The sequence below is a fragment of the Silurus aristotelis genome (genome assembly GCF_946808225.1).
Source record: "Silurus aristotelis genome assembly, chromosome: 25".
Classification (NCBI taxonomy): Eukaryota; Metazoa; Chordata; class Actinopteri; order Siluriformes; family Siluridae; genus Silurus; species Silurus aristotelis.
In genome coordinates this window covers 6680501-6696019 of record NC_139598.1, presented here as the reverse complement: position 1 = coordinate 6696019, position 15519 = coordinate 6680501, and the positions used below count along the sequence as shown (strand labels likewise).

Below are 15519 nucleotides of genomic sequence, written 5' to 3'. Positions count from 1 at the left end.
TTTCTTTTTTTTTTTACCTGGAGGGGAAAAGCTCAATCTCATCCAGCAAACAGCTGCCTGTGGTTCGGTTAAGTGGAGAGAGAACCTTCTTGATGGTGCCATAATCTGTGACAGGCAAACAGACAAATAGAGATTGGATGACAAAAACATAAAAATATCATGCAATTTAAAGCTTTGGCTGTACTTTTATTAGTTATTCTGAAATTAGTTAAAGGGGACATAACACAGTTTTGGCAAACCTCATGTTAATCTTGAGTAGCTATAGAGTCGTTTTGAATCTTTTATATTTCTGAAGAGTCTTTTTTTTTATCAGATTTATAAATGTAGGATACAGCTTTATGCTTCTTTCCAGAAAAACAGGCAAGCTCCTGGAGGAGCTAAAGAGTTGCGAGCATGCACAGCTTTTAACATAACAATAAATAGAACAAAAACTTTATAGTTTATATGAAATATGACTAACAATCAGATCCAGTCCTACATATGTAATCCAGAATCAGATCCCGACTAACCAAAGTTCTCCTTCCCTCACATCCAAAACACTCTTCTTTGGAGACATTCTTCTCGAGCAAATCCTCCCGACAACCTCCATAACCGAATGAAGCATGCCGATGGGTGTGCTTGTAGCGCCCACATTAAACTTTGGCCATGTTTAGCATGAGAATCCAACTCTTTAACAGTGTAAATAACTCAGAAAGCTTGAAATAGCATTAGACCCCTCTCTAAAATTTGACAGAAATTTAGATGAACTGAGCTGAATTGAACATGTAAAATAAAATTATGCAATAATGCAACAAAAAAGTATGCAATAATGAGCAAAAAAACATTAATAGAATCTGTGGACCATTATGATGCAACCTTAAGTATTTCTAAAGACTAGCGAAAAGACAGGAAGACCGACTTAATAGACTCTAGTAAACATGAATCATCTCTGATTGTGCACTATTTTCTCAAAAGAAAAAACATATCTATTTCTAGTGAACAATAATAAGAGCACGATTGATGTGATTAAGAAGGAGGAGGATCTTTAGTGACTCTACAATGACCAGGAAAAACATACTAAGGAAATAGAAAAACGTTATAAGGAAATGTAACTTTAATGACTTAGGTAAACAAGAAAAACCGATCTAATAGCTCTGTTAGACAGAAAGTTTGTACAGAAAGGAAAGTTTGTACCGAAATGTACAGAAAGTAAATCTTGGATATCTCCAGGAAACAAGATCAACTTCTCTATTTTCCAACAAGCAGAAGGAATATAGCTAATTATACGCTGAAAAAAAGCAGCTGATGAAGAGGAAGAATGTGGAATGACTGGTGAACACGAACACCAAATCTAATCATTGGTGGACATAACATAACATAAAAATTTTAACCTGTCTATTAAATTATTAAGACATATTTAATGACCTGAGATGGCAAAACACATCCTTCACTCAAGTAGAAGTACAGATACTCATGTTTGAAAAGACTCTGGTAAAAGTACTGACTACACGTTTTCACTCAAGTTAAAGTAAAGATGTTTGGGATCTGCCTTGAACTTATGAAAAAAAGTATCATTACTACTACCTGTTTAAGTGTCAGACAGACACTTTATACATTATATTAATATATTAATAAAAAATAATAAAAAATGTTGTTATCTAATAAATGTATTTAGGCTAAACAACCACCATATAGAACACAAGGAAAGAAAAGATGATGTTCTCAGTCTGTTCTCAGTCTTTTTGCCTTTTGCCTTGCTCGTTGTTAGCTTTGTAGGCTAGCCTACATCTGTGGTGTGTGATATCCAGGAATTGATACACCAGTGGTAGGTTGAAAAAGCCACACAATGACAAGAAATAGGTTGATGGGCTGAAAAAGGCACGCAATAAGAAGAAAAAATATTGATCATGTCACCAGATGGATTAAAACTAAAGTAACGAGCCTGGTTTCAAAATGTAAGAAGTAGGAAGTACAGATATCTGTGTAGAAATTTCAATAAGTAAAAGTAAAAAGTTGTCTGAAAAGTAAATAGTGAAGTAAAGTACTGATACTTGAAAAATCTACTTAAGTACAGTAAAGTTCTTCATTACTTCATTACTTACCATCTCTGTTAATGACTCAGGGGCAGGAAGCCTCAATAACTAGTGAACAGGAAGGACTCAATGATACTAGATAGCACTTCATTGACTACTAAACATGAACGACATCTTTAAATACTCGAATGAACAGGAAGGGAATTATTAATGACTCTAATGAGCTGGAAAGACATATATAAAGCCTGTAAGTAAAAAAAAGGACACATTTAACTCAATTTATGTTATTTGTTTATGCTTTTAACAATGGATTTACATAAATACACAGATTACAAATATGAATTTCAGCATCCCTATACGTTTATCCCTAAACAAGTCGGTGGTGACAATTGCAAGGACAAACGTCCTGAGATGGGAGGAGAAAGAAACCTTGAGAGGAATCAGACTCAGAAAAAACCCATCTTCATCTCAGTGACACTGAATGTCCATTCATTAGAGTTCCATCGTTGTTGATGTTATCAGCTGTTCACTAAATGCAAAACTGTTCATGGCAATTACAGCCCTAAGCTATTGAAGCACTTTATATTAAGTTTATACTGTTCCTATTGATTACAGTCCAGATTGATCACAATGGTTCTTCAGTTTAACTTTAATCTTTAATGACTCTAGTGAACAGGAAGGGCATCTTTAAAAGCTCCAGTAAACAAAAAGGGCATCTTTAGTGACTCTAGTAAACAGGAAGGGCATCTTTAAAAGCTCTAGAAAACAGAAAGGGCATCTTTAGTGAATAGAGTAAACAGGAAGGGCATCTTAGAAAACTCTAGTGAATAGGAAGGGTATATATAATGACACTTAAGCAGCAAGGGCATCTTTAATAATTCTAGTGATCAAGAAGGGCATCTTTAATGATTCTAGTGAACAAGAAGGTTATTTTTAATGACTCTAGTAAACAGGAAGGGCATCTTTAGAGACTCTACTGAAAAAAAAAAAAAAACAGGGCATCTTAAATGACTCAAATGACCAGCAAGGGCATCTTTAATGACTTTGGTAAACAGGATGGGCATCTTTAGTAACTCTATATTTAATAAATCTAGTGAACAGGAAAGGCATCTTTATTGACTCTAGTGAACAGGAATGTTATATTTAATGACTCTAGTAAACAGGAAGGGCATATTTAGAGACTCTTGTGAAAAAAACAGGGCATCTTTAATGACTCTAGTAAAGAAAATGTAGGGCATCTTTAATGACTCCAATGACTAAGAAGAGCATCTTTAATGACTTTGTTGAACAAGAAGGGCATCTGTAATGTCCCTGGTGAACAGGAAGAGCATCTTTAATGACTAAAGTGAATAGACTAGACATCTTTAGTGACTGTAGTGACCATAAAGGACATCTTTAATGACTCTAGTGAACAGGAGGAACATCTGCAACAGGAGGGGCATAATGACTCTAATGAAAAGTAATAACAGCTTTAGTGACTCTAGTAAACAGGAAGGACATTTTTTGACATTTCTAGGTAACAGGAAGGACAACTTTAATGACTAATAAACACAAGGGACAACTTTAATAACTCTAGTGAACAGAAAGGACATCTTTAATGTCTCAAGGCAACAGAAAGGACACTTTTAATGACCCCAATAAACAGTTAGACCATCCCATATGTCTCCAGTGAACAGAAAGTATGTCTCCAATGACAAAATATGCATGTCTAATGGGATCGTAAGAAAGCTATGACACTCGTCAAATGATGTCAAAGATAACAACCTTCTTTTCTTTACACAAAATCAGGTGCCCTCAAAACCAAGTTGAGTTAAAATGTGCATGGTGTTCAGTGGGGAAGCATTACCCACAAAACAGCCATTAGCTTCTTGCAAACGACCTTTTGTGAAGTCTTAAAAAGACTGAATTAGCAGCAGAAACACTTTCCAGACTTTCAGACATCTATCCCCCCCCCGCCTCTTTATATGTGTGGAAGTACTTGCAGCTCATTCAATATCCTCACATTATCATGAAGAATGGATGGATTATTGAGTTCAATACCTCAGATATTATCCAAGGGAGTATTTACTCTTCATCTTATTTTCAGCTTCATAGAGCTTTAAAGGTACTTTTTATGGAACATATATCGTAAGTGTAGAGATCATTGATTTTTAGACCCTATGAGAAGCATCGATTTGGTTGATAGCCCTGTCGAACACAGCTTTAGCATGGTGTGGTACCAAAATCTTCACTTAAAATTACCCAGACGCAATGCCTAGCAAAGGCAAGCTTGACGCAGAAACAAACTTATTGGACACTAAAAATTATTTGATGCCAATTCTTTTATTATACATATTATCTGTAATTAGCCACAGGTCAGGGACAAAAACTTCATGTATTCGACACCTGGTTATTGATCTAATTTACAGAAGCTAGAGCTCATTTTGCAAATGCTTTAATGAGAATGAACCAAACTATTAATTAGCAAGTAGTAGTTATTAAACCCTTATCACCTTCTGCTTCGTTACACAAAGTAAGTAATGTTTTTCGATGATAGAAATCCTCTGACAAGAAAAAAAGCAATTAGTGTTTAGTATTCATTAACACATTCCTTGATGCTAAGTTGGTCCATGTATTTAGCTTTTGCACACACATTAATGTGTTTAAAATGGGTCCACTCATGCATGTACCAGAGCTATAATGTGGACCAACTTTACAGTTATTTAGCCTTGTGGTCAAAATTCATGAAAACAAATTAGCTAACTATTCTCAATATTAGCCAATCGATTTTCTGTACATCTGAATAGATTACTTTGACAACTAGCCCTAGTACGAAAAAGTACTACTATGAGATAACTTTGGTTCTTGGTACATACATGAACAGGATTGGCCTTTTGGATAAGACTCAAGCCTAGCAAATGCATAGGAAAAACTCAAGAGTTTTTGGTAAACCAGAAGAACATTCTTACAACTTTTAGGACCAAGAAAAGCATCCCAGAAGTCTCTATCAAACTGGAAAAACTCCTGTAATGTTTCTTCTAAATCAGACCAGCACCAGTGCATGAAGACCAAGAAAGCCAAAGTCATGTGAACAGGTAGAGAGTCTCTACTGATTTAGGAAAAGAGGAAGAGCATCTCATAGGTTACCTGAACAAGAACAGAAAATTCTGGTGAAGTGTAAAAGCATCCATTATCTTACCAATGAACTAGTGAAGCACCTCTAATATAAAGAGTGAACAGGAAGTGCATCTCTAATGACGCTCAGAAACAGCAAAAACAAACAAACAATTCTATTGAACAGGAAGAGCATCTAAGAATATACTGAATGATTAATGCTTGTCACTTTTTATGTACTTTTACAGAACATTGAAATTCTTTCTTCGCACTTATTAGCGATGTTGGGAAGCTAAAGTCAGAGTACAGGGTTATAATCAGTAACCCAGAGCCCTAACCACTAAACTACCACCTGAACACCTATAATTTAAAAAAAAAGAGCACCTACAGTGTACCATAGGGCATCTTGAAAGTTGCCAGTACAGGTTGCTAAACTAATAAAATCCAAGAGGAATGTATATATCTAATAAAATTAAAGGTCATCGCTAATGTTTCTAGAAAACATGAAGAGCATGATTTATAGTGTATCTTACAAACATGAAGATCATCAGTAATGTTTCTAGTAAACAGGAAACGCATCATTAATATCTCTAGTGAACAAGAGGAGCGTCAGGTATTTATCAAATAAACAGGAAAAGCAGCTCGATTTTCTCCAGTGAACAGCAAAAGCAGCTCCTAAAACTCGAAAGAACGAGCTAAACATTTGGATTTAATGAGCAGAAAAGGGCATTTGAAACATACTGTATCTTGTAAACAAACCGAAATTCTTAAATAGCTTTAGTGAACCAAAAAGAGCATCTCTAACATGTTTTTTTGAGCACGAATAGGCTCTTTAATTCCATCTATAGACAAGAAGAGCCATTCTAATGACGGCTGAACAGCAAGAGAACCTTTAATAAACAAGATCGCCTCTAATGTCGCTGTTATGAAAAATAAAACATCGATAATGAATTTAATTATGCCGATTTAAACAAATACAACCTCAGTGAAATATGTCTATAGTGAGGTTAGCATGCGCTTCTTTTGTAATATCCAAACTAACTGTAGGCAAAATGGAGTTTAAAGATACAGCATGAAACCTAGGCTAGGAATCAGATATGTGTGGTGCAATTTAAGGATCAGACCTGTTGCCAAATAGATGATGTGGTAGAGTGCATCTTTCCCCTGCACAACATCCACAGCGACATGAGAGAATCGGACATTATCCTCCATGAAGTAGGGCACAGGGACAATGGGCTGAACCACTTCATGCATCAGGATGAACTTCTGAGCATCTTGCAGGTTCCTCTCGGTTAGGTTCACATATGAGCCATAATCTATTGTCCCACACTGAAATAAAAAAGAGAGATTGAGAGAAGGATCAAGAGAGATCCCCAAAATATGAGATATCATTATCCATTTACACCTTAACAAGTGAAGTAGAACCCATTTAAAAAAGAACAGAGGCTATAGAAGAGCGATATGCAATACAAGATCAGACACCAAACTCATATTTATATATCATAGACTTTAATGCTGACTCATCAGGCTACAATATAAAGATAAAAATTTGTTTGAAAGTGCTTTAGTCAGCGTTTTGGAATGTCAGCTCAATATTTCAGCCTGTAGTGCTACAGTAACAGCAGATGCTTTGGCATCAGTTAACATTCATATTAAGTGATCGTTCTAACTGCAGTGGAGTTCAGGATTGGAATATCCACCTGTCCAATCATTTTTAGAACACTTATGCTACAGAGGGTCAGGTGAGACTTTGGCGGTAATCCCTGAGAAGGCCAAGGGATATCCTGGAATGGGCTACCAAACCATTGAAGGTACAAGCACACACAGACACAGACAAGGATACGGACAACCAGAGACACACACACACTCTTGTACACACCATGGGGTTGGAAATGTCAATCAGCCTACAACACATTTTTGGACTATTATAGAAACTAGAGTAGGAATCACAGGAAGCACATGACCACTCCACACACATTGGGCAGGACCGGCATTTAAACCTCCAAACCTGAAGAGGGAAATATGCTAACCACCATTTCACACTGGAATAAAACTTGAATAAAAACGTCTCAATGCATGTTTGTAATAATATGATAATTATCCCATTATGCGGCCGCAATCCAATTCCTAAAACCTGAAACAGCAGAATTAAGAAAATATTTTAATGACCAGGTTATTTTTTTTTTTAGATGGGTCAGTTTGAACATTCAGTACACTGGTAATCTGGGATTTTCATGTATAAAGTCTCTATATGCATTACAATGTTATGGAAAACATCAAATATCTAACAGGAAACACCTTGTCGATGAAAGATGTCGATAAACAAGAGAATAGACAGACTGCTTCAAGCTGACAGGAAAGTTACAGACACTGATATAACCACTGTTTACAACCATTTTGAGCAGAAACGAACACACAATGCATCAAACCTTGAAGGAGGCAACAGAAGACAACATCAAATGCTACTTTAGGCACCAAAAAAGACCACTAGCTTAAGATATCATATATCTTGAGTTAAGCGATAAACTCTTTTTCTTTTTTAGTCCTGACACATACCTACATATAGTATACCTTACACACCAAAACAACAATGTTGTGATCTGAATTAAATGAATTCTCCTTTCGACTTTCCTCGCCAATTTAATGTGAAGCTCAGGCACAACAAACATCACGGATAATGATTTTAGTATTTAAATACCAGAACTTTAATCACTTAACCAGATAATCCAATATAACCGTACACATCCCTAGCTGATAATGGAAGCAGATCTGATGGATAAGGTCAAACTATTCCACAGCCTAGGGCTGATAATGAAGAAAGAGCAATCACTCTTGAACTTTAACCAGGACCATGGAACAGACATGAGTAATTGGTCGGAAGATGGAATAGGCCTTACAAATAAATCAATCAGGAGAAACTGAATTATCTAGGGAAAGGGGCAATGGCTGTAGCTGCAGTGTGTCACAGACTATAAAGTGAATTAGTTTTATGTCATTCTCCAAAAAAGTTTATCATAGGAAAACCCTTGGGGCTGGGGTGTCCAATCTTTTCACAAAGGGCCAGTGTGGGTACAGGTTTGCCTTCCAACCAATTAAGGGCCACACCTGATAGTTATTGAAAATGAAAATCATTAGATTTAAACAGGTAGAGTTTGGTGTGGACTTGCTTTATTGGAATGAAAACCTGCACCCTCACTGGCCCTTTGTAGAAAAGATTGGACACCCCTGCCTTAAGGCCTTCTGAACCTTCACAAAAGATCTGTGAAATTATTTTGCAATCTTTAATTCATTCTTAATGTATAAAATCAGCATGTTTAATTATTTACGCTAATTCTTCTTCTATAACTTCATTACGGTTGAAAATGACAGCTGAAATCTTCAAAAGCAAAACTATTTAATCATGATGGTTTTCTCTGTGCTATTTGAGTAGACACTGACAAGATCTCACCCAATATTTATAAAAGAAAGTCATACACATTATGACTAACCACGGACATAATTAGGAATTTACAGTATAGCTCACCATATTTTTGATTTCCTGTGGGCAGGATTGTTTCATGTGAATGAAAATATCTATTGTTCCTGGCTGCTTGAAAGCGACCATTTCTTAATGACCAACCATAAAATTTATGATTTATGCGATCACACATTTTGCCGATTTTACAGCCAATTGTCACATCTGTGCTGAGAGCATAAGCCTTGGGGTCAATGAATTAGCAATCCATGTGTCCATTAGTGCAGACATTAAAATATTCTTTTTTGATGATATTTTCTATTACGATTCTCTTATAATGACGCGTGATTAAATTTGTCACTGTGCTACAATGGCAGAGGGAAGGCAGGCAGAAATGTTTGCAAAGTTGCTGTCAGTGAAGCTAAAATGAAGATAATTAGTAATTTCCTGTCAGTGTCAATGTTAGTGCAGACTCATTGGCATGTTATTTAACCAATTAACCAAATGTCTAGAGCCAGGAGAGTGTCTCCATTTGTAGACAAAGAGCCGTCATATAGACACAGAAATACTGTTGAGGAACAATTTTCTCTGTCTTTTTCTTATTCCTTTTCATTTTAATATTGCTTTTAAAAGCAGAACAACTTCCACCCTTGAATTAGGACAAGCTTTATTGATCCTGTCTTGATGCGTACTTTAGCCATGGTGTAAACAAGAGCAGACAGAAGCAGCAGCGGCAGGCTCTAACTGCATCACATCAATCATAATTTGTGCCATCAAATTTACTGGGCTTATGTCATCACCATAATTGCATGTTTCTCCACTTTAGTCAATGGTAAAAGGTTCTTCAGGATTAAAATCTCAATGGCTGCAGCAAAGCTCTGTGACAAAATAAAGAAAAATGCCACCATTAAAAAAATGCTTCTCATAGATTCTACAAGACTCTGGAACTTTACTGGACAGAGGAACACCATTCTTTCAAAATATATTTTTTTTTAAATTGGTGCTTTGATGATGGAGGTTGAAAGCACTGTCCTACACGTCCATCCAAACTTTCTTATAGGTGTTCACCTTGGGGATGTATGGTGCCTTTGAATAAGAATGAAAAGGACCTATATATTTTCATTCTCAGGTCATTTCATCATAGAAATGTTTCATCCTAGGATGCATTTACAGGTACTGTACATTTCCCTCTAAGGATACATGTGAACCCAAATCTGGCCTGCCAAATGCCAAAGTGCATAGCATAGTCACCAAGTTTTTCTTTACTTCTTTACTGTGAAATGGTATAATAGAGCTAGCATAGTAAGTGTTATATCACATCCACCCTTTTCTAGTCAGAGACAGTATGCTCCACTTTGAATAGACTGTCCACAAAATTTTTCTTTTGAGAGCCTTTTCTACTCATTACATATAATAATGGCAATTTCTGTTTTTCTTTATAGCACTCTACATATAAAAAAGACTCACAAAACAAAGAAAAGAGAAGAGTCAGATCATGACTAAAAACTGGTATTGACTAGCACAAGGAATTTTAAACATCTTTTTGTGCTCTACATCTTTCAAAGTAGTAATCAATCTCCAGATTGCCATATGCTCAACAAAGCCACGGATCGACTCTTTGGGTGCCTATTTATGAGTGTCTGACATGGTAGTGTTAAGGCAACTAGGTGAGGAGAGTATTACTGAGCACCACAGGAGCCTCAATCACCCTGATTTAGAGGTTTGTATTGAGTCAGGGAACACAACATGTGCAAGAGCTGCTTTTATTTTCATGTTGGTAGGATCAGGCTGTAGGATTTGAAGATTGTAGGAGGAAAAAAAAGGCCTTACTGATTAACATGGGAGTGGATTGGACATGGCACGGTGTTTAGATGGTGCTGTGTGATGTATTTCCTGCATTTATTCATTCATCATTTAATGCTTTTTAAACGTGTAAAGAAGTAACATGTAGATGAAAGAATCCTCATTGTCAGTCTGGGTTAAATATACATTTAAATATTTAGGGAAATTTTACCAACTATACTAAGTTCATTAGAATATATTATATATGGGTAAGTGTAAAAAAAATAATAGGGAAGCAAGAAGAATTTATCAAACTTTTTGCAAGAAAAGATGAGTTATACAGTGGAACCCGGTTATCTCGCCCTCGGTTACCTCGACAACCCTATTAAGTCGCTTTTTCTAAGCATTTTTTATCGGTTATGTCGCCGAACCCTGATATCTCGAGCACAAGGGGGACAAATTTGCCATTTAACGTCGGTTATCTCGGTGCAGCCGCAGAAGAACTCGCGGAAGTGGCGGAAAAATCAAACCTTACAGCTGCTACAGGTGTTGTATTGTATACTGGTGAATCTCTGCTGTTAGTTAGTGCTAGTGTTCGTAGTGTTAGTAGGGGCGCGGCGCGGCTTTGGGAAGAAAAGAGCAGCCGTTGAGAGAGTGCCGGTGGGAAGACACGTACCGGGATACGCATGAGTGATAACAACGACCGCCGTGAACCAACATATACCAACAATAACGGACAGTGAGAGTGTGGAAGTTTAAATAGAAGCTGGTGACGATGCTAAACGAGCACCATATGTGCGCGATTGAAGCCGGGAGCTTCAGAGAAAGCGGCCGAGAAAACACCTGACACGCTGAAGGGGGCCGAAGGGGGCGTGGCAGGTGGATTCATGACAGATAAACATGTACTGTATGTATTTTTATAGCATGCCTTCATCAAACAAATCGCGGCAACGCTGTTGTGTAAAAAAAAAACCTTCAAAAACACGTGCATGCACATTCTCATTTATTAACGCACATCATGTACATAAAGAAATTTCAAGCACGTTAATATATTGCCGCCATTTTGATTTTCGTTTATCTCGATCATCGGTTACCTCGATGCTTTTTGGCGACCCCCTAGGACATCGACATAACCGGGTTCCACTGTATTTGGTGCAGGCAAAAGTCTCTCTTTCTTTCTTACGCACACACACACACACACACGCACACGCACACACACACCGCTACCCTGAGTTATTCTTCACTCTTTAGGTCTGAACAGCCTCAGGTCCTATAGGTGACCATCACATGGATTAAAACTGCAAAGGATTAAAAGCCAGGGTTCACTATTGAATTCTATGTACTAAGCAGTAGCAACAGTGAGACAAAGACAAGCGTTGTTAACAATAAGTTCTTCTGTCAGTCACTCTAAAGTAAAAACGAATTCTGTGTAAGATATTCTCTAATACATGCGAAATAATACAGATGGATGTTGATTAATCAAAAATTATTCATCATAGCTATGTTTTACTGCCACCAAAGACCTAAAAGGTTCTAAAATTGTCTAAATTACATTTAATGCTTTGTTATGACAATCAGTGACAACTGATTTGGTCATGATTTACTTTTAGTAAGTGACAGGTACACGCCCTAGTTGCCACAACCACGTTTTTTAATCTTTGTGTCAGAACTGCCTAAAGACAATTGTGAGCACATTTTAAAGGGAACACAATGATCCTTAGTCTAGAAAAGTAAGTAAATGTTTGGAAACATTTTGAATGTTAGCCCTGTGTTGGTCTTGAACTGAATACTGTATATGGGTTGAAGTAGGAGATCTTGAGTGGACTGCTAAAGAGCTCTGACCCCAACCTTATTAAACACCTTCAGGATGAATTGAAATGCTGACTGCACCCCAGGCCTTCACATAATACATCAGACTTAACTGGCTGAATGAGCACAAATCTACACAAGCACATTCCAAAATTTGGTAAACCATCTTCCCAGTGAAGTGAAGGTTATTATACATGCAAATGTGAAGTAATTGTGGAATGGGATGTTCATACAGGACGTACCAATTTAGCAAAGTGTATGTTTTGTTATTTAGCACTTGCAAAGCCAATCACTTGAAAGTCACTTTGATTGCACATGCAAAAAAAATAAATAAATATTGAAACATTTTATTAAGATATTAAGTATTTTCTTGAGGCAGGATGAAATGCCAGTACAGATGGAGCACCGTGTACAAATAATCACCCCTGGGGAAGTGTTTGAGGAAACCCACATGGACACCCACACAGAGTCCTAACATCAGTTTTGAACCCTGGAGCTGTAAGATGGCAACACTACCCACAACTTCACTGTGCCACCGCAGTGTTGTATTTTGAAGCATAGACGGGAATCATGCTGGCATTGCAACACTAATTCCTTCTCCTGATTGAGTGCAGGACATTTCGTTTAAGCTTCCTGCTTTCATTTCTGGACTCTGTGTAATCAACCTCAATCAGGAAAGAAATAATTTCACCAGTGCACGCTCCATGTTGCCCTTTCATGCTTGGAATAGACAGCTACTAGTTTTACATCAGTGCAGGAAGCCATAAATCCGAGGCTCGTAAATCTTTGCTCGCCGATGCTGACAAATTCTTGATGAAGATGTCACAGAGGCTGAGATAAAGTGAGGCCCGAATGCTCACCAAACAGCAAACCCCCCCCTCCCATGAGAGAAGTTTTTTCCCCCCTCTTCATGTCAGCTGCTGCAACTCTATTATCTCTTTAGACAGGATTCTTAAATTCAGCTGATCCAGTACAAAAAAATTAATACATGCTGAGGAGACAGTTTTATTTAAAAGGAAGTCAAAAGCATATGAGAAGGCTCAGAGTCTCCAGATGGCCACGGGTCTCTGTGCGAATTAAAGTGCATTAACAGGCTCAGCGTCAGCCGAGTTAGCCGACTTGCTATCATTATAACTCCTGCCATCGAGCTCTGGTGCTTTACACACACACACTTTTCTCCAAAACATCATTCTTAATCCCAGAATCCCTGCAGTCTGACTCTGAGAGAACACCGATTTTGAGCAGAAAATTAAGGACACTTCTCAAGCAATCATTGCAGTTAAATGATCAGAAACAGCAGAACATAGATGGTGCCTTTTTTATTAGCTCCGTTATCATTGTAAATTTTCTGCTACTGGGTTTTATAAGGTGAGAACCTTATTAAATTCTTTCCCAGTGATCTAAAAGGGACGTTCTTGGGCTAGGCTCAGGATCCATTGTGACCCTCGCCAACATAAAGTGTCTACTAAAGATGAATGAATGAATGAATTGTAATGTAAAAGTTTCCTTAGGAAGGTGTTTGCATGCTAATCATTGACTTAGTCAATGTCTATCCAATAGAATATTCTCTGCATATCATACTGTTTCTTGCAGATGAACTGCATCTAGGAGAAGTGCATCCAAATAAAAGATTTTATTACAATTTCTATTCAATCAGATTTCAGTCGTCACATCACGTATTGCCATAAAGCCAGCATAATTCAAAAACACAAGCTTTTGTTAGATTCAAATCTATGCTGCTTAAAGCTCTTGCTTTAACCAATCAGACTGCGATTTGGACACTCCAAGGATCCTAGAAGGCACTCAGTCGCGTCAGCATTTTCTCATTGTTTGATTGGTTGGTCAGAGAGTGAACTATTGCATCCCGCATCCGTCGCAAACTGCACAAGCTCAAGTATATTTTGAATTTAATAGCTGTTTTTTTTTTTATTCCACAATGGTTCACTGAGTAGGAGAAATCGATTTGGCCGCAGATACACTTACAAGGACATTTACGAAACGGACTTTACAAGAACAGCTGGACATCGTAAGGAAAGAACAGCCAAAACAGTTACAACTTTTGTGTTTTCTTTTCTGTAGTTTCCTGTAGAGAAAAAATCTCACTCACAATTTGCCTTAATTTCAAATCCCCAGGAAAACCATAATGCACAGAAAAATGCACAAAGGTGCACTGAAAAATAGGGTAATATTGATGCTTTTGCTAAAGATGATGTATGCGGGTGATGCAGATGTGGCTGCAGTGCAAGAAGACCTGTTGAAGTGTGTTTATTAGGTTTCTAGCTTTAGTAATGCCATTCATTCTTACTGCATGAGTTACCCATCTGTGATGCAGCGCTCTGCTATACTGCGTTTCTGTACAATATTGATGGTTTCTATACCTTTGCCATCATAATGTTGGTATTAAGCATGGCCCGCCACTGATTATAAGTAAAGCTAGAAAGCATTTGTACATATTATTCAATGCATTTTTATAAATAGTGGTTCAAATAATCTTTAAACCATCCTTGAGTAATAAGTCTGCAATGACCAATAAGTATTAAATCCTTAATAATTTTATTTGTAAAATAAATTTAATTTCATAAATGCTGTATTGTGGGTACCAGTAATAACCTATTAATTATGAACATGCCATAATGTAACTTATTTCAATTTTGTATATATTACCTGTCAACATTTAGTTAACATTCAAAACATCAAAAACATCAAAAAGTACATGTTAACTTACATTATTACTGTGTTGCCAACCCTGAAATTGTATTAATTTTGAGGTTCAGGTTTTGTTAAAGTTTACTGAAGCAATAAATAATGTAGATAAGGGACCCTTAATGTGCCACCTAATCGAAATTCACCTCATAAAAAGCCACATTCCCAAATACAATTAGGCCAGAAGTAAAGCTATAAAAGTAGGGATTAAAGAACGCCTTGACTTAATTGAGTCAATTAGGAGGCTAAGGCACACAACCAGAGCCAGACGGAGTTGTGTGCACTGAAAGGTTAAAATGGTCTGCTTTGACATTTTGCATTCGTTTTTTGCATAAATTTAATGATCTTCAGCATTGTAACTTCTATGTGGGTGCAAAAGTCGAGATCAAGACCAGATTTATTAGTCTAATTACCAAACGAGAGATTTAGCATCTTGTTTGCCTTCAGTCAAACTATGAAAAATGAATAATTCATGGAACTTGTGTTAGTGTGTTTCAACCGATGTGGGGACATTCCAACTCCACCATAAATTCAGGTCATATTTACAACTACAAAACAATATATGATGTAAAAAGTTTATTTGAGTACAGTGTTTATAAAATTACAGAAGAACTCTCTATTTAGTATTTGGAATATTTCTGATATCTTGTCAGCCATCAGTACAAG

At 37.0% G+C, this 15519-nt stretch overlaps 1 protein-coding gene and 1 long non-coding RNA gene across 3 annotated transcripts in view; one reads left to right on the top strand and one right to left on the bottom strand.

Annotated features, from left to right (window-relative positions):
- sema5a (sema domain, seven thrombospondin repeats (type 1 and type 1-like), transmembrane domain (TM) and short cytoplasmic domain, (semaphorin) 5A) overlaps positions 1-15519 on the bottom strand; it is a 232001-nt gene that overhangs the window by 82615 nt on the left and 133867 nt on the right. For both annotated transcript variants that reach the window (XM_083530259.1, XM_083530260.1), the window contains exons 10-11: positions 6230-6434; positions 18-105 (exon numbers count right to left, since the gene is read on the bottom strand). In XM_083530259.1, coding sequence (XP_083386385.1) covers positions 18-105; positions 6230-6434 — 293 coding nt within the window. The remainder of the gene's footprint in view (positions 1-17; positions 106-6229; positions 6435-15519) is intronic.
- On the top strand, positions 10741-11225 carry LOC310720026. Its single transcript, XR_014531633.1, has 2 exons — positions 10741-10941; positions 10975-11225. It is a non-coding gene; the product is annotated as an uncharacterized lncRNA (long non-coding RNA).